The 17,646-nt window shown below is 44.8% G+C and overlaps 1 protein-coding gene across 4 annotated transcripts in view; it reads left to right on the top strand.

Moving 5' to 3' along the window:
* Positions 1-17,646, top strand: part of LOC144114374 (uncharacterized) — a 68,949-nt gene that overhangs the window by 15,777 nt on the left and 35,526 nt on the right. For 2 of the 4 annotated variants that reach the window (XM_077648066.1, XM_077648068.1), the window contains exons 3-4: positions 1,708-1,887; positions 9,063-9,129. In XM_077648066.1, the coding sequence (XP_077504192.1) occupies positions 1,708-1,887; positions 9,063-9,129 (247 nt within the window). Of the gene's footprint in view, positions 1-1,692; positions 1,888-9,062; positions 9,130-17,646 lie in introns of all 4 variants that reach the window. The other 2 variants (XM_077648065.1, XM_077648067.1) reach the window with 1 other exon arrangement.

Raw genomic sequence — 17,646 nt, 5'->3', positions numbered from 1 at the left:
GGAATCTCCTGACCATATTTACTGATTTAGGGATGTTTACCACATTTATTTGAATATATATACATCAGGTTTTTTCCTAAAAATAATTTGTGAAACTAAGGTGTTGGAATTGTAATAATAAGGGTGGCCTGTAATTGTAATCAGAAAGCCTCTGTTGTCATCATGAATAATGGCAACCTAGCAGGTCACCTTCCCTTCTCCCAATTTAAGTTGCAAAACTGTGATCTCAGTCATTGCTGTCTCCTTCCATCATCCAGGCTCCTTTCTTTTGGTGAATGTTATACTTGTTGACAACCTTGTGTAGCGATGCAGAAGCTGCAAGCACGAGGCAATGGCTTACTCAAGTGTACTGTTCTCACGTGCTTATGAGTGAAGTATCTATTGATGATTTGTCATGTTTGCGTTAAGATGCTATCTGTACGTTCCAGTTTCAGTCATCCATGGAATGCACACCAAAACAGGAACTTGTTTTTGGCTTTTACTCATTTCCTCATGAAATAAGAAGCTGATGTATATTCATATATACACTTAATATAACAGATCATGTAACATTCCTTTTTGCGCATGATAGCCACAGTTGCTTATGCACCATAAAACCCCATATAACTAACTAATTCATGTGTGTTTTTTAATTTTTCAAGATAGATGGCTTCAATAAGGTGACTCACGTTTCCCTAGCTCTTAATGCAACTGTTGACACCACTATAGAAGTACCAGTGGATTATGTTTTTGACAGAAGCCATATTTATGACATGGCTTGGTCATATTGGCTTGGCTAATGGCTGGGTGCACTGCAACATTTTGAGACTGGCACATTTCGGTCCAGCATTATTAGTACGTAACCTCATCTCCCTATGCTTGACCTTGATGTTCTGGACGCCTTTTTGTTTCAGCCTAACACTAATGTACCCTTCTGTTGTGCTATTATGTTTTTCAATTTGCGGAGTATAGTGGCTTGGAAATGAAGTGCCACTCGTTTCACAGAGACACTCGATAACACTGCACTTGGTTGCATTGCTCAACATCAATAACCACTGATGTGCTGTTAACATCCATTAACTACTATACTGTGCTGCAGGATTCAATTTTGATCTCGGCTGCCGCAATGATTCAGTGGTTATGATGCCTGAAGTTTGGATGTGCCTTTTAAAATATATTTTAGGACACGGTAATGTACCATGTACTGCCAAATTGGCACTTGCACGTTGTGGTACAGTTAAGCTCACTTATCACAAACCTGACAGTCGCACAGATTGTATTCATTGTGTCTGAAATTCCTGGTGTTTGGGCTTCCCACATTACATTCAAAATTACAAGTTCAGGCAAAAGTAGCATTTATTTTTTTAAAAACTTCGTTATGCATGTCCGCTCCTATCACGGCACTTTCCAAGCTCTCCAGCACAGTCATGTCCTCCTCTCTTTTGAGTCAGATAAAAATTAAAGTACCATAATGAAAAGGTTAATGTTTTGTGAGGCAGTGCCTGGCAGCTGGCTTAAGCTCAGGTTTTCTGTTGTTGGGCCACACTTGTTAGGTAGCCAGACCAGTCACATCTGCTAAGGTATTATATGTATCATTCTTAGGTTGAAACTTAGCACTAGGTGCACAGAATTTGCAGTTTTCATGCTGCTGATTTTTTCTTTCTCTGTGGGCTTTTGTTGCAGTCTGAGCTTGCTTGCTTCTGGTTTGTGCAGAGTCCCGCTTTGCAGGTGTCTCAAGCAGCAGGGAAGGAGCTGATAAAGGGGTCAGCCAGGCAGCAGCCAATTCATCAGAGGAGGCTGTGGTGGCTTCCGGACCTCAAGCAGGAGCGCTGAGAGCAGGGCCTAATGATGGTCTCCACCAGGTCACAAGGAAATCGGCCTCCGTTATCTCGGATATTTATTTCGTAGGTAAGTTATTGCAAGTGCAGGATGGTACAGTAAGACGTGCTTGCTGATTTGTAGTGCAGAAAGGCCAGGAAAAATTCTGACTGGGATAAGATGTACCAGAGGTGCAAATATTGCTTTCTGGGTGTGGAAGAGAGCATAGCCAACAGAGCCTGTTGGCATCCTGGCTTGTGTTGCAAAGTACTGCTAGGTGATTTAGTGTTGCAGAATTTTTTTTTTAGGGATTGTTCCTTTACTGTTTGCTGTGGCAGACATCTCGTACAACTAGTTCAAATCGTTACTAACAGCAGTTTTGCAATGGAACTGATTTTAAAGCTTTAAACAAGGGCAGATTCATGGGTGACTCTTGGAGGGAGAAGTTTGGGCGGGGGGGTGTCCAATTTGTGCAGTGCATTTCTGGGGCTTTCTTAAATTACTGTAAAATCTCGTGTATGGCCTGCACCCCCTGTTTTGAACAAGATAATTGAGGGAAAAAAATAGTTATATGTTTTGTTTGTTTTTTAATTCGTGTTTAGATAGCACCTTCAAAATTCACAGCTGAATTTTGAAAGAAAGAAGTACGGCCCTTACATGAGTTTATACGGTATGTTATTGTGGATGTTAAATAAACAAAATGAGTAAGGACGGCAAAAAAAAAAATGCTGAAAACAAATTGGGAACAGTATTTTGGTGCTAGCATTACTGAGAACTCCAAAAATGTTCAGTAGCATTTAAGAGTATGGTAGTCCTTGAAACATGGCTTTATGCGTAGTGCCTTGTCTCACACATAAAACATGTTTCTGCTCACCACTTGGGGTATTGAGTTGTGTCTGCACGCACCTTCGCTGCATGTGGCTGCCTTGAGCAGAGGTCTGGAAACGCAGTAAACCAGAAGCGCAATAATGCTGCATGCACGTCTGTAATAAACAAACTAAGAATAGTGCCAATAATGGTGGATATCAACATTTGCTGGCCTCTGCAGAGAGTGTCAGTAAAGACAAAAATCAACTTTCGTGCAGCTCAGTTGCGATTACGTGGAGAAACTGAAACCAGGAAAGCATGTCACCACAAACCACGCGGCATACTGAAGATCGAAGTCAGTTTTCTTCTTCTCTTTAAGATAGTAGCATAATAAATTTTCTAACACTTCTCGTAAGTCCTAGGAGCTGGCTGCACCTCCCAGTGAGCAAGTATGGGCAGTATGGTGCGAAATTTCACACGCAAGGTCGGAACCGTTCCCATATGACAAGAAACCTGCTGGATGGAAATATGCCACCTTACACGTGCGGCAAAAACCCTCAAAGGGCTACAACTTTCTTAGGGATACCAGACCGAGGCTGCCTTCCACATGTGCTGAGACAGCTTATTGCTCGTACTAGTGCCAATAACATTATTTTGTGTTCTTTTATGGTTAGCCTTGCATACAGGCACATAAAGAGTGCACTATGGTTGCTAGCTTTGCGGCATCCTTTAAATCTCTGAAAGTCGATCTTTTTCAAAACTTGATTTGCAGGCATCCCAGCCAAAATATTGAGATGTCAGTTTTGCTTGTGTGATTCCTAATTTGTTTTCCGATTGTGCTTTTCTAACATAGAGCATGGCAGCAGCATTAGGTCTTGCCTGTTGCTTCTTATCCCATGACAAACATGATTGATGTTGGCAGCGAAGCAGTTACCTTTTGTAGCATGGTTGCTTTCTTGGTGTATTAGACATGAAGGAACTATAAGTCATTTGAGTGCAGTAGTTATAAAAGGAGGCAAATTCAAGGGCAGGAAAATTTCTGATGTTTGGTTTTGAAATAAAGTAAGATTTTAATGATATGTTATTTCTTTGGAATGTGATGAAAAAAACGTGATATTCAGGAAAACGCAAGATCCAAATAGGTGAATTCTGAAAAATCAAACTGTAGAATGAGATACAGTCAAGCCCGCTTATAACGAACATGAGTGTCACGCGGCGTCCATTCGTTATGTCCCGAAGTTCGTAGTAAGTGGACCACAGCTTTAAAGACAGTTGCTTGTCAAAACAAAATTATTTTGCGAAAAAGTCCGTGATGACGCCTGTTTTTGCAGCGCAGATGCGATGATGGAGGTTTCCAGTTTATTTTAAGCAGAAGTGTGCTCTCGCTGAGGCCCTTGGCATAGACAGGTTGTCTGCGGCTCTCTATGTAGCTCATTGCTACAGGAGCGCTTATGGGTGCTGGCTCCGAAGTTTTATCTTCATCTGATTCCTCCGCGTCACTCTCGTCCCGCACTTCAGAAACGATGCCCTTGTCCGTGCACGGTTCCATGGTGTCAACATCATCATCGACAGAAATAATATCAATCCAATCAATGTCATGACCCCCCATGTCGAGTCGACAACGTGTTGCTACAAATCGCCGCCGGGTTGGTCATCTTCCGAAGGATCAGGCTCGGCATCAACGAAGCCGGCCTTGCGGAAGCAGTTCCGCTCGCCAGTGGCCGTCACCTCCGCCCAGGCCGCCTTCATCATCTCTACCGCTGAATACAATGGAAATGGGCACGGTGTTCCTGTCCGCCATTCCGAATTACAACCAAGGCCCGAGATTTGAACAAAGCCAACGAAACGTCCGCACCACAACAACAGTGGCAAAAGCGTGCGATGGGGTAGACGTGCAGCGTCCACAGGCGGCAATCAAGCTAAAGATACAAGCGCACAGCGCCAACGGAGAGACCAATGAGGGGAGTCCGTGAGCGTCAGTGCAGCCACCTCTTGGCTCCCACGGAAGGCCTGCTTCACAGAGCGTGGCCTCCGCGATTGGCACCGCCGGCGTCGTGGTTGATCGCGGAGACCATGTGCGGATTTGGAAGAGAGTGAGGAGAAAGGAGTGGAGTTGCGAGGGGGAGGGGGGGGGGGGGGGATCTTGGAAGGCGCGTCGGCGGGGAAAGGGTAGCTCGCTTAAGAGCAGCACGAAACAGGGCAGGCAGTTCACCTGCGATGAGGCTCGGGAAAACATACCGCGCGCTGGGTGCACGAAGGGGTTGGAGGCAGGTTATCTCACATTGCAGCGCCATGTTTATGCTGTCCGTTCGCTGTAACCGATCAGCAGGGCTTAATGACGTTCGTTATATGTGTGATTTTGTGCCAGTGAAATAATGTATATTTTGACGGTCGCGCAGGTCTCGTTCGTTATAAGCGAAAGTTCGTCTCAAGTGGGGCCGTTATATGTGGGCTGGACTGTACTCTGTCATTTGTTGACAATAAAAATGTTGGTCACCATCTGCTGACACATTTCCTGTACCATTTTTTGGACTAAGTGCAGAAAGGAGGAGGACGTCAAGGGCTCGAAAAAGATTACTGACCAATTAGCTTACTCTTTGTTGTTTACAAGGTATTTACTAATGTAATCACTGATCTAATTAAAACAACCATAGACATAAGTCAGCTGAAAGACCACGCTGGCTTTCAGAGACGCTTCTTAATAGACCATATTCACACCATCAATAAGGTACCATATATACTCACGTAATGAACCCACTCCTTTTCCAGAAAAGTTGACAACAGTTTGGGGTGTGGGGAGGAGGGTTCATTACGCGGGAAAAATACTTTTTAACAGATTTTTTTGAAAGGGTCGAGATTTCATATCATACCTCTGTTCGTCCTTCTGTCATCAACAAATGCGCACGGTACAGACGCTTTCATGCCGCTGGTGCTTAGCATCATTCACTTTGACGCAATCCAGCAATTTTGTGGTAGCCGGCGGCGCCGGCCAATCGTGGCGAGATAATGCAAGCATGCTGGACACCCACCCTGAAGGTCAGGCGTGCGTTTTTTACGCGAGGTTACGCTACAAGGTTTTACGCTACAAAAAGACTAAGGCGGAAAAAGAAAGAGTAAATTCTAGCCTACAAAAGTGGGGGTGGGGGTTCATTACGCAAGTATATATGGTATATGGGGGTTAACGTCCAAGAGCGACTCGGGCTATAAGGGACGCTGTAGTGAAGGGCTTGAAAAATTTCGACCACCTGGGGTTCTTTTAACGTGCACCGACATCGCTCAGTACACGGGCCTCTAGAATTTCGTCTCCATAGAAATTCGACTGCCGTGGGTGGGATCGGACCCACGTCTTTCGGGTCAGTAGCCATAACCACTGAGCCACGGCGGCGGCCCATCAATAAGGGATAGAGGAATATGTGGAATATAACCCACTTTTGTATATAACCTTCATATTTTATGAGAATGCATTTGAGTCAGTAGAAACCTCAGCGGTCATGCAGGCATTGCGTAACCAGATTGTAGAAGAGGCATATGTAGAGGTACTGGAAAATGTCCATAGCGGTTGCACAGCGAGCAAAGTCCTTTACAGGTAAATTGATAAAATGCCATTCAGGAAGGTTGTCAAGCAAGGAGACATGATCCTATCAGTATTATTCAGCGCGTGTACACCGGAGGTATTCATAGGACTGGATTGGGAAAAGCAGGGGATAAAAGTTAATGGAGAATTCCTTAGCAGTCTCCAATTTTTTTATGACATTGCATAGCTATGTAACTTGGGGGCTTATTTAAAAGTGTTTTCGAAAACCTAGACAGGCAAAGCAGAATGGTGGATCTAAAAATTGATATGAAAAAATCTAAAATAATATTCAACAGTCTTGGATGGTAACAACAGTTTACAATAAGTAGTGAAGCATTGGAAATAGTAAGGGAATACTACATCTACTGAAGGTCGGTGGTGAGAAATAGTAAGGGAATACTACATTTACTGAAGGTCGGTGGTGACCGCAGATCCGGACCTCAAGAGTGAAATGAATAGGAGAATAAGAACGTGGTGGAGTGCATTTCGGCAGGCACTCTCACGTGATGAATAGCAGTTTACCAGTGTCCCTTGACAAATGCTCGTAGTATAATACATTAAGTGACCAAACGCATGAGTAAACCAAAGCTGGGTGCACACAACTTGCAGAGCTGCAATGCAGCTACAGTCTATTGCCATGGTAGCTTCTCTGCAGTGTGTAGGTGTAAAGGGGAGAATCTAATAATTAACGGTTGTAACATCAGTGTGCCGTTGCAGCGGGGATGTGATACGAAGAGGAGAAATGCAGCTGTTTCTTTGCAGGGCCTGAGGGCTAGAGGGCAAAACATTTGAGAACTACAACAATGTGCTTACAAAAGACAAGGCCGGGCCTGAGAGGCGCAGCATGAAGAGCAAGAACAATGCAACAGTCAGCCACTGCAGTGGCTTCCTCACTGCATTGGTGCAAGGAGGCAAAGTATTAAAAAAAAACGTGAAATAGATCTAGGCTGCTTTCGCCATTGCCGTTGGTGGAGCGGATGTGAAGTTTCGTCTGCACCAAGGACAACGAAAATGCGGACTGAATTCTTCGAGTGCCAGAAAAGGAGCTGCTCGAAATGCAAATCGACATTTGTATGAATTGAAAGTGTCAGTTCAAAAGCTTACCTCATTCAGCAGTTATATTTTTCGTAATTAGGAGGTTTGAATCATACGTTTCCCCGCGTAGTGCATCTTTTTCCCTGCATTTTTCAAAAAACATATCAACAGGGTTTTGCTGTATGCCAATGACAACACTAAAACGAGACAAGTCTCTGTCGGATCCCAAGTCACAATGGTAATGAGAAAGCTTGCGCATAGCCACACGAGCTCCAACAGCAAAATCAAGCAAGTGAGCGTGCCCCAAAGGAATTGCATGAAGTTAGTGCATAGTAAAATGAAATGTAAATGGCAGTCCATGTGGAATAAGGAAGTAATTAAGAAGCTCCACTTTGTGAAACCCTTTTAGGAGAATGTAGTGCATACTGTGACACCAAGATCACTTTATTGAAGCGACTTTATGCCACCTTTGCATTGGACACACACACCTTACAAAAAACTTCATACTAATGTAACATGAAAAAAACCCCATGTCAAGCATGCAGAGACGAGCTTGCTGTAAGCTGTGTCCTTTCTTCATGCACAAAACTTTATAACTAAGAGCAAAAGCATTGGATGCAATTTTACTTCCAGTGTATTTCTTTAGACCTCAGATTACTTCTAAGGCAGAACGAAGTTTTAGATCCTTGATGTGTCATTAGATTCCTAGAAGAAGAAAATGTTTTAAATAAATTTGGGAATTTCCAGTCATATAGCATAGTCATATAGCTTGTGTTGGGCGTATAAAACGTAGCAACAAAACTATGAAATGGTACATGACGACTCTATTTCAGATTGATGCACCGAAAGCGAAAAATGCTGACTTTGGTAATTTTCATCCTGTAGTGACAAAGAAAATTATTTCACTGGCAGTTTCTTTGTGATATGGTTGAGCGTCTGTAAAAAATTTCGCATTAAAAATTTTATGCAATATACAAAAAAAAAAGGTTAAATATTTGTGCTTTTAGGCCTATAAGTTTGAATAACGAATTGCGCGTTGCAACAGAAAATTTTATTTGCCAGTAACAAGATTTTACGAAAATTTTGTAAAGACACGCTTGTTTCTAAAAAGAAAAAAAAAATGTTATAATTTTCCAAGATGTGCAAAATGTTTGGTATTTGGTACTCTGTTGGCCACTATCTGGGGAAAACATCGAAGTTGTATCTTGAATAGTATTCTGGCTACAAAACAATAACTGAAAATCTTATTGTTAGGCACTGGCGCACGCATCTGTGTTCTAAGTTGGTTTCCATTGTTGCCGATGTCAGAACTGAATCCCAGTGAGAAGGTAGAATCTTCAAATTCACTGTTGCTCAGGTCGTCATTAAAATCGATCGCAGAGTCCTCAGATTTGCGACGATTGGGAGCGCGCGTTGCGCTTGTGGAAGAAGCCAAGGGACTTTAGCCATCACATATTTGGAGCGCATTTAAAAAAAGGGTGCCTTGCGGGGAAAAAAAACACGTAGAAAACGAAACTTCAGTTGCTGAACTACAAGCCAGATGATGCAACGTGTTCATAAGCAACGCGGAAGTCTTTGAAGTCGATCGGTGAAATGGTCATTACTAGGCAGTGAGTTTTCGTAGCGCATTAAAAGAAATGCAGCCTTGCAGGGAAAAAAGAAAACTATGTCGAGAACAAAACTCCAGTATTCAGACATGTGGCATGCCTGTAAGCAACTCGGAAGGTTCCGAAGCTAGTGCGTGAAGTCATCATTAGCACTAACAATGCTCATTGAGTGCGATAGAGAACAGGCGAACTGAAACTGCATTTTTTTTTTACAATTTTATTCCCCCTCTTATTTTTTTCAGCACTGGTAGCAGGTTGCAGTGCAGTGGCTGTATTTGGAGTGGTTGCAGCTGGTTACTGTTTCTACAAGTGAGTATATTTTTCAAGTATATGAAGGTTCGAACCTCCCCTATTACTTATATTACATGTAGGGTGCACAGATATTCTTAATTTTGAATACGAATCAAATCTGTTTGATGCAGTCAAGCCCGCTTATAATGAACATGAGTGTCACGCGGCGTGCATTCGTTATATCCCGAAGTTCGTAGTAAGTGGACCACAGCTTTAAAGACAGTTGCTTGTCAAAGAACAAAATTATTTCTTTGCGAAAAAGTCCGTGATGGACGTCTGTTTTTGCAGTGGAGGTCCGGTGAGAAAGGTTTCCAGTTTATTTAAACAGAAACGTTCTATCGCCGAGGCCCTTGGCATAGACAAGTTGTCTGGGGCACTCTATGTAGCTCCATGTAGCTCTATGTAGCTACAGTGCGCTTATAGGTGCTGGCTCTGAAGTTTCATCTTCATCTGATTCCTCAACGTCACTCTCGTCCCGCACTTCAGAAACGATGCCCTCCTCTGTGCACGGTTCCGATGTGTCGGCGTCGTCATCGACAGAATATCAATCCAGCCAATGTCATGACCCCCCCATGTCGAGTCGACGACGCACTGCCACAAATCGCAGCCTTGGTGGTCATCTTCCGAAGCATCAGGCTTTCTCCCCCGCACCCTCCGACCTGCATGTAAACACAAGCATGTTGATAGTCCGCAGGTTCCCATCGATAGGCCAAGAGTTTGGCCGGATAGTTTCGTTTTCGGAGCTTCATCGCCAGCCAAAACGCACACCGTTAGTACGATGATTGCCTTGTTGCTGATCTTTTTTTTTGTTTATTTGTCGAAGGCATCTTGCCACTCCGGCGCCGGTGTGCGCTTCCCTCGCTTTCATCCGCATGGTATTCCCGTTCTTCTAGCGCGCAGAAACTCAGTGCTCATCACATGCTGTTCATTGTTTGTGCGATGAAGCCTTCTCACATGCGACGCCACATGTGAAGAAGCTCCAGCTCTACCGTTTTGGACACTGAAAGAGGCCGCGGAGAACTTTACCATTGTGGAGCAGCTTCTGCCGCTCCCAATAGCGTGCACGAATTAAAACATTTGATGGAACTGCCAAAAATCGCTGTTGTCGGGCAGTTTTCGTCTTAAAAGGGGACAGACAATTGTCCAGGTTCCCACAAAATAAATTTCACTTTCACGCGAATGGTTTTTGGCAGTTTTGTGGGGACTAAAAGAACGACAATTCGGGCTAGATGGTACATACTATCCTTTGACTAATTCCTTTCAGTAATTCGAGATTCGGTTAATTCAGATGATTTTTTGCACTCCCTTGAAGTCTGAATAAATGAGGTTTTATTATATATCAGTTGTTGGTGATGACATGGCTCTGAGGATGCTGTCTGGTAATTAATTGGCTACTTACTAAACACAGTGTTGGTTTACAAAAGAAACACTCACAAATACCATATATACTCGTGTAAGGGCCGCACTTTCTTTTCTGCGATTTTGACAGGGTGCGGCTCTTACACGTGTCAGGCCTATATCTGTCCGCAGAAACATTGCACTGTTGCTGTGACTGTTCGAAATAATAATGTAAACACTGTTAAATGACCGCACATACTTTATTCAAGGTAATTCCTCATCGCTTTCGATCTGGCAGCTACTTGAAGAGCTCGACTCATGGGCGCCTTCCCGTACGTAGTAGTCTTCGGTGCTGTCCATCTGGTATGGTATTCCAGTCACCTTGAAGCTTTTCACATTTGTGTCGAACAACACCGAACACCATGCGCTTAAAATCCACAAACGAATTGCTGCAGTGAAGCTCTCTAAGCATTCTTGTGAAGGTCCGCTGCCATCCACTCCGAGTAACATCAGCGGACACCGCTCGCGAGGAGCAACCGACCAGCCCAATCCGGCCATCCCATCAAAGAAGGATTCGGAAAGTTCAGCTTTAAGTGGCGGAATGACAGAAACATCCAGCGGCTACAGGATGCTTATCACTCCTTCAGAAATGACAGCAAAATTCGTTCGAGTTTCGGCGAGCCGGTACTTGACACGGTCTGTGAGATGGCTTTGTCAAGGACGAGCAAAGCCCTCCGTTGCAACAGGCCTCTTGGTCGGTTCACCCTGAAGCCATATTTGCAATGTCAGTTGTTTCAAAGGGCATTCCCTACTCGTGGGGCAACACAGCAGCATGCATTTATAAAAAGATGTTTCCTGACACCGATGTGGCAAAGAATTTCACCTGTGGACTGGCAATGCATTCCTATGTCATCTCAGATGGTCTGGGGCCTCACTTAAAATCAAAAATTGTGACAGAGTTGTGTCGTGCAAATTTTTTTTTCTTTAATAATCGATGAAGGACCAAAACCGGAGCAGTGTGTGCAGCAGTTAGATGTGGTGGTCAGATATTTCTCCGAGAGTGTGCAACAGGTTGTAGTTGAACACTTGAACTCTTTTAACCTCGGCCATGCCAGTGGAGATATACCGTATTTACGCGCATAATTTGCGCCCTCGCATAATTTGCGCACCCTTAACTTACCACCCCGGTTTATAAAAAGAATTTTTTACTCGCATATTTTACGCATCGTGCTGCGCTAGACCCCCATCATGCATGCGGGCTCTACCTTATGGCTCTACCCAGTAGCATTCGGCTATTCCGTGTGTTTGTTCGGAAGGCTTTTTGAATCTTTTGCGCACTGGGCGTTCACGGTGGTGTCAGGGGCCGCTGTTACAATCGCGGTGGCACCAGCGTCATCGCCACTCGGAACGGCCAGCAGCGCTTCCAGGGAGGATCGGCAGCTGATTGAAGAGCCAACACCGCTGTTTGTTTGGCTGATGCATGTGACTTGACTGCCGGCTACGCTTTTCTTGGTGGCTCTGACGGCTTGTGTTTGGCTGTTCGGTCGTGTCTTGCGATGGGATATCACAACTATACGGCAAGTTTCAAACTGCTTGTCAGTGCCTTATCACGGCGCGGAGCTGCGAAGCCAGCGAGAAAAACCGTGTGCACACAAGTTTGCCCATAGACGACAATCGTTGTGTCGGAAAACTTGTGCGCACGTGGCTATTCTCGCTGGCTTCTCAGCTCTGCGCCGTGATAAGCGCCGACAAGCAGTTTGGTCGACGCTCGTACGGTACTGTTAAAGAATTGTGTGGTGTGATAATTGATTTATTGATTATTGATTCGCGGTTGCTTTACCGGACGAAGTTGCGAAAGCAAACCTACGAAATCCGGAACTGCCGAACAATTGGCTGGGCCGCAAGCGATGACGCTGTTTTAGCGTCTTATTCAGCTTCGTGCATGCACCTTCATGCCATCCCGCAAGTGGGGGGGGGAGGGGGTGCGCGCCCTTTCATTTAGAGTGAACTTTTTTTCGGGGGCCGGCCGGCGTAGGGTGCGGGTCTCCGGGTGCTGACGTATACGCAGCAACATACACTATACCTATATTGCACGTTATGACCTTTGTGGAGTTTTTTAAGTCGCGCTCGCGAAATCCTCGCGTAATTTGCGCACCCCCTTCTTAGAGCCCTAATTTCTGAATAAAAAGTGCGCAAATTATGCACATAAATACGGTAATTGTAGACTGCATAGAGGGTGCTCTAATGGAGCTACCAAAGCAAGGACTACTTTGTTTCTTCACTGTTAGTGACGGCCCCAATGTCATGAAGAGTGTGAAGTCAAAACTTAAACAAAAGATTAACCGAAATCTAGTTGATGTTGGGGAATGCAATCTGCACAAAGTGCACAATGCATTTTCAAAGGGCTTTGATTCGTTTTGCTCTGATGTCGAGAAACTTGTGAGGGATGTCTACTATTACTTTAAGCATCCTGTGCATGCTGAGGGCCTGAAGGAACACAAAGAAATATTGGCAATAGTGCCAGACATGTCTCTTACCGCTGGCTGACATTACAGGACTCTCTAGCCCGTGTGCAAGAACAGTTCACTTTCCTGAAATTCTTTTTTTTTTTTTAAGAGAACAACACTGGTAGACAGCGACCAGATGCCCAGACCCAACACAACAGACTTGCCACAGCTTTTAGCAGCAAGACCCTTTGCGCAAAGGCGCTGTTTCTAAAAATTGCTGCAGAACTCTTTAGCGGGTTCCAGAACTTTTTTCAAAGGCAGGAGCCACTCCTACATATCCTTTATGATGAGATTCTGACATTAATGCACTGAGTTTTGAGCCAAGTTTTGCGAAGGGATGTGTTTTGTAACAAGAGTGCAGAAAACCTGACCAAACACAACCTCGACAGTGCATCCATCCCTCTGGAAGGCGCGGCCGGAAATTGTCTTCGACACAGAGAAAGCAATGGGAAGCTGGGACCCCGCAGAGAAAACAATGTTCCACCCTGGAGCTCCCCAATCTTACCTTGCTTGTTCAAAGGCAGTGCTTCAGAGGCTCCCTCTTACTAACAAAGTGATCATGCATGCAAGGTTTCTTGCCTTACAGTATGAAGATTCTGAGCAAGAGGTGCGGTCCTTGCGCTATATTGCGGGTCAGCTGCCTCAAGTTTTACTGATGATCAGGTGTTGTCGGTCGTTGATGAATGGCACTTGCTGAAGTTTGATGATGACAAAGGCTGCCTGCACTTGGAAGAAAGGGTGGATGACTACTGGGCGAGGATATTTCGCTTGAAGACAATAACAGGTGAACAGAGATATCCCCTGCTTTCAAAACTCACAAAAGCACTTATTTCTTTACCCCACGGCAATGCCGACCTAGAATGAGGCTTCAGCGAAAACAAGCACCTCCTAGATGGACGGAGCTCTCTAAACATTGCTAGTATTAATGGAATGCTCCATGTTAAAAGTTTCCTTCAGCGCTATGATGGTGACACAAGCAAGGTGCCTCTCAGCCTTGACCTTTTGAGGAGTGTGAAGTAGTCTCGTGTGAAATACGCACAAAAGGATGAGTGTCGAAGAAAACACAGGCAAACGAAAGGCAACGGAAGATGCTACCTCATGGCAGCCTACTCTTGAAGCACGAAAAAGAAAATTGGAAGACCAAGTGGTGAGCAGCAAGACATTGTTCACTAGTGCCAAGGAAATGATCAACTCAGGCATCAAGCAAAAAGACTTGAATAAGGTGGAAAGTGGCCGCATTCTATTAACAAAAGGAAGTGCAAACCTTGAGCAGGCACTTAATGAACTGAAGGAACTGGAGAAGCTAATGTCCAGGGAGGCAAAGCATTGATGTCATGTTAATCGCATCTGTACTAGACATAGGTATGTACTCTGCTCGTGAGGTTATACATAGCCGTGCAAAAGCGGTTTGGTGTTGTCAAGTATCTTGTCATAGTCTAGTCTAGTCTGATGTTATTTGTGTATGCACTTCTAGTCTAGTCAGGTCCCGCTTGTCTTCAAGTACAAATAAAGTTGCAGTATTTATACCAACCTTTTCTTGTATGTTTTGTGTTCTCTTGCTTGGTTCTATAATATTCTAGGCTTTGGATCAACCTGCTTTGCAGGTTTGTACAAAATGACATCAGCCGTGTGGGTTTCTGCAGAATTCATTGGACACATTTGCAGGACTTTGCCCACTGAAGCTAAAACATTTGCACCTAACATAGTTTTATGCAAGGAACCTGAAAAAAAAAAAAAAATGAACCTCCTTTGTGCTATGGTTTGTAGCTTCGTTGCATTGCTGGAGTTAATTTTAAATAACTGCTCTAATATTGACATCTCCATTTTTTTGTTCCAAAAGTAAGCTTTCTTTTCTGTTAATAGTGCTGGTGCTCTCCAAAATAGAGATTTTTTTCCCTGTCATCTGCTCCAAATCTGGACTTTGGTGCTCCAAAATGGAGTTTTCTTTCCAAGTAACGTGCTCCAGATTTGGATTTTTCTGCTCCATAAATTGCTCCAATGTCTACTTCAGCTCTTGCACCCCTGCTTTTTGTTCACCAAAGGCAACATGCAGCGCATGGTATGCATGCGTCGCTAGGGTCTGGTTATGCTGGATTGCTGCACCGCATGCAGCCTGGCTTGAAATAGTTCTGCCTTCCCTACCCACACCCACACACAAGAACGCTTCCCCCTAGTTTAAAGCGAAAGTGTGGGAAAGCTACCTTGCAGGGTACGTTTTCTTGCAAAGAAGCGCTCTTTCATTTTTTTTTTTCTATAGCTTTCCTCAAGAGTGCTTCGTGGACCCTCCCAGAGTACCACTGTGGAGAGCCGCCGTACGTCGTAGCAAGTCATCTTAACTGTAGGACACGTGAAATGGCTCATCTTAGCTGATTTTTTTTACATTGATTCTATGGGAAACCAACGAAATGTTTTCACATTGTTCATCTTAACAGGAGTCTCCTGTATATGCTAATTACATACGACCTGAGCAAGAATACTGTCCATCACATGGCATCTAATGCTCTACATAAGTTGTCAAATTTAATATAAATTGTTGTGTTAAATTATAAACAATGATTAAGATGAACTCTTGGATAAAATAACAATTTAAAACAATTTGGTTCATTTCCCACAGAGCTCAATATAAAAAAAATCCGCTGACGACAAACTGTTTCGGATGTGCTTTGGTGAAGACAACTTTGACAGGAATCACGGACCATAGCAACCCTGTGCAATGGTGCTCACGGGGCATCCGCATAGCTCTGTCGAGGAAAGAACTACTGAAACAGACCTTTGCACTAAAGTGCAGGGAAGCTGCCTTTCAGGAGTGAGCTTTGTTAGGGAGGAAGCTTTTTGCCAGTGCAGAAAAGGGAGGACACCTCCTCGCCTGAATGCGCTCAGCGCAGAGATCTGACATGGCCAGATCGCACCGCCGCATACTCATCACATGCAGCGCGTTGCCTCGGGCAGACAAAAAGGCACATATGCACAGAGAATGCCCGCTCTTTGCCTTGAGGCTTAAAATTTTGTTGCCAAATTTTCAACTGAGATAGCATCTCAACACATGTAGCACAGCCCAGAGATGGCCAGATATCAGCACTGTGTGTGCACTACCTGCAGCGGACAAAAAGGCGCGTAGTACACCCTACGCTTGCAGAGTTGATAGGTGTGTTGTGGACGGCGTGAGAGAGAAACGCAACTACCGAGCTGGGCACCTTTAATGTGTTTGGTGCCGAAGGGAAAGCAAGAATCAGAAAACAAGAGCAAAATATCGGTAGCTATGGAGAAGGGAAAAGAGACGGTGAAATAGAAAGCTAGACCAATGACATTGATGCTCTATTTGCAATTACCCTCTTGCTGAAAGGCCATTATAGTCGCTGTTTTCATTAGGACACACATAGCATACTCTCATATCTTGTTCTGGGGCACTTCTGTTAACCCATATTTAGTTAAACCTGGAAAGTTGAAAAAAGTCCGGGATTTTTCGTTACATGCAGCTTTCACGAGAAGGCCTGAAAAGACAATGCAGAATGGAAACCAAAATAATAAATAAATGAGGTGAAATCACCGTGAAAATGTTCACATAAAACCCCATAGCACGAATGCTGCAGCAGCTGCTGCCACCTTTGCCACGGCTCGTGCAATGCTGCTATGAGTGGGGTGGGGAGAGGGGAGAGGCGAGGGCATCGCGGCTGAGCTAGAGGAGAGCACGCGCAATTGCGCCGCCGCTGTAGACCGGCCACGAGGGCACATGCTTTTTCCCGCATATTCCCTCTCTCGGTCTGCCCGCCGCTGTTGCCCCAAGAAACTGACTCTTTGCCTTGCGTCGCTAGCGTTATTCACCGTCCCTGCTCCCGACGCACAAGAGCTATCGGCACCGGAATCACACGAGTAACCACACGGCGGAGATGAGCGCGCACTGCTTGTGCCATTTCATTTTTGCTATGCCCTATCATTTTTCGCTGTTTCTGAGCATGAACTGTTGTAGTGCCATGTGCTAGCGCGTTCCAAGAGCGAAAGCAACAGAAGTGCGCTGACGGCGCTGGAGCACTATGCATTGTCTCACCTGCGGTCGCCCATTGACGTTCCTCTCAGATCAGTTTGTGCTTTATCGTCATGAAACTCTTCTGTCAAATTTTATAACTCAGCACAAGCTAATGGATAGTCTGCTTAGCGAGTTCGTTATATCCAGAGGTGGGCATCCTCGTGAGGGCTCGCCCCCATGAGGACATCCTCTCCTCATGTGGATTTCACTCGATGAGGTGAGGGTGAGGGAGGATGGGCATATGAAAATTCGTGAGGACGAGGATGATAAAGGAAAGCCATGGTGAGGTGAGGGTGAGGGAGGGAAGACATGATGAGGTGAGGGCGAGGGTAGGAAGATACGGTGATGAGGTGAGGGTGAGGGAGGGCAAAATGCACTGTCTGGGAGAGGGGGTGGCCGGAACCGTACTCCGGGCTAACGTTTTTTTGTCTGTGCAACCTGTTGTGAATTATGTACTGTTTTAAAGCGCTAGTTCTTAGGGTAACAGTTCCCGGGGAAGACGTAGTTTGTGCAGTCTGGAGGATGGATGGTTTGGTTTATGGGGTTTAACGTCCCAAAGCGACTCAGGCTGTGAGGGCCGCCGTAGTGAAGGTCTCCAGAAATTTTGGCCACCTGGGGTTCTTTCACGTGAGACCGCTTTTTTTCAGCATAGCACTGTCAGCGGTG

This window comes from Amblyomma americanum, chromosome 1 (genome assembly GCF_052857255.1).
Source record: "Amblyomma americanum isolate KBUSLIRL-KWMA chromosome 1, ASM5285725v1, whole genome shotgun sequence".
NCBI lineage: Eukaryota > Metazoa > Arthropoda > Arachnida > Ixodida > Ixodidae > Amblyomma > Amblyomma americanum.
The sequence above is the reverse complement of the archived record's forward strand: the minus strand, read 5'-3'. Positions and strand labels throughout refer to the sequence as shown.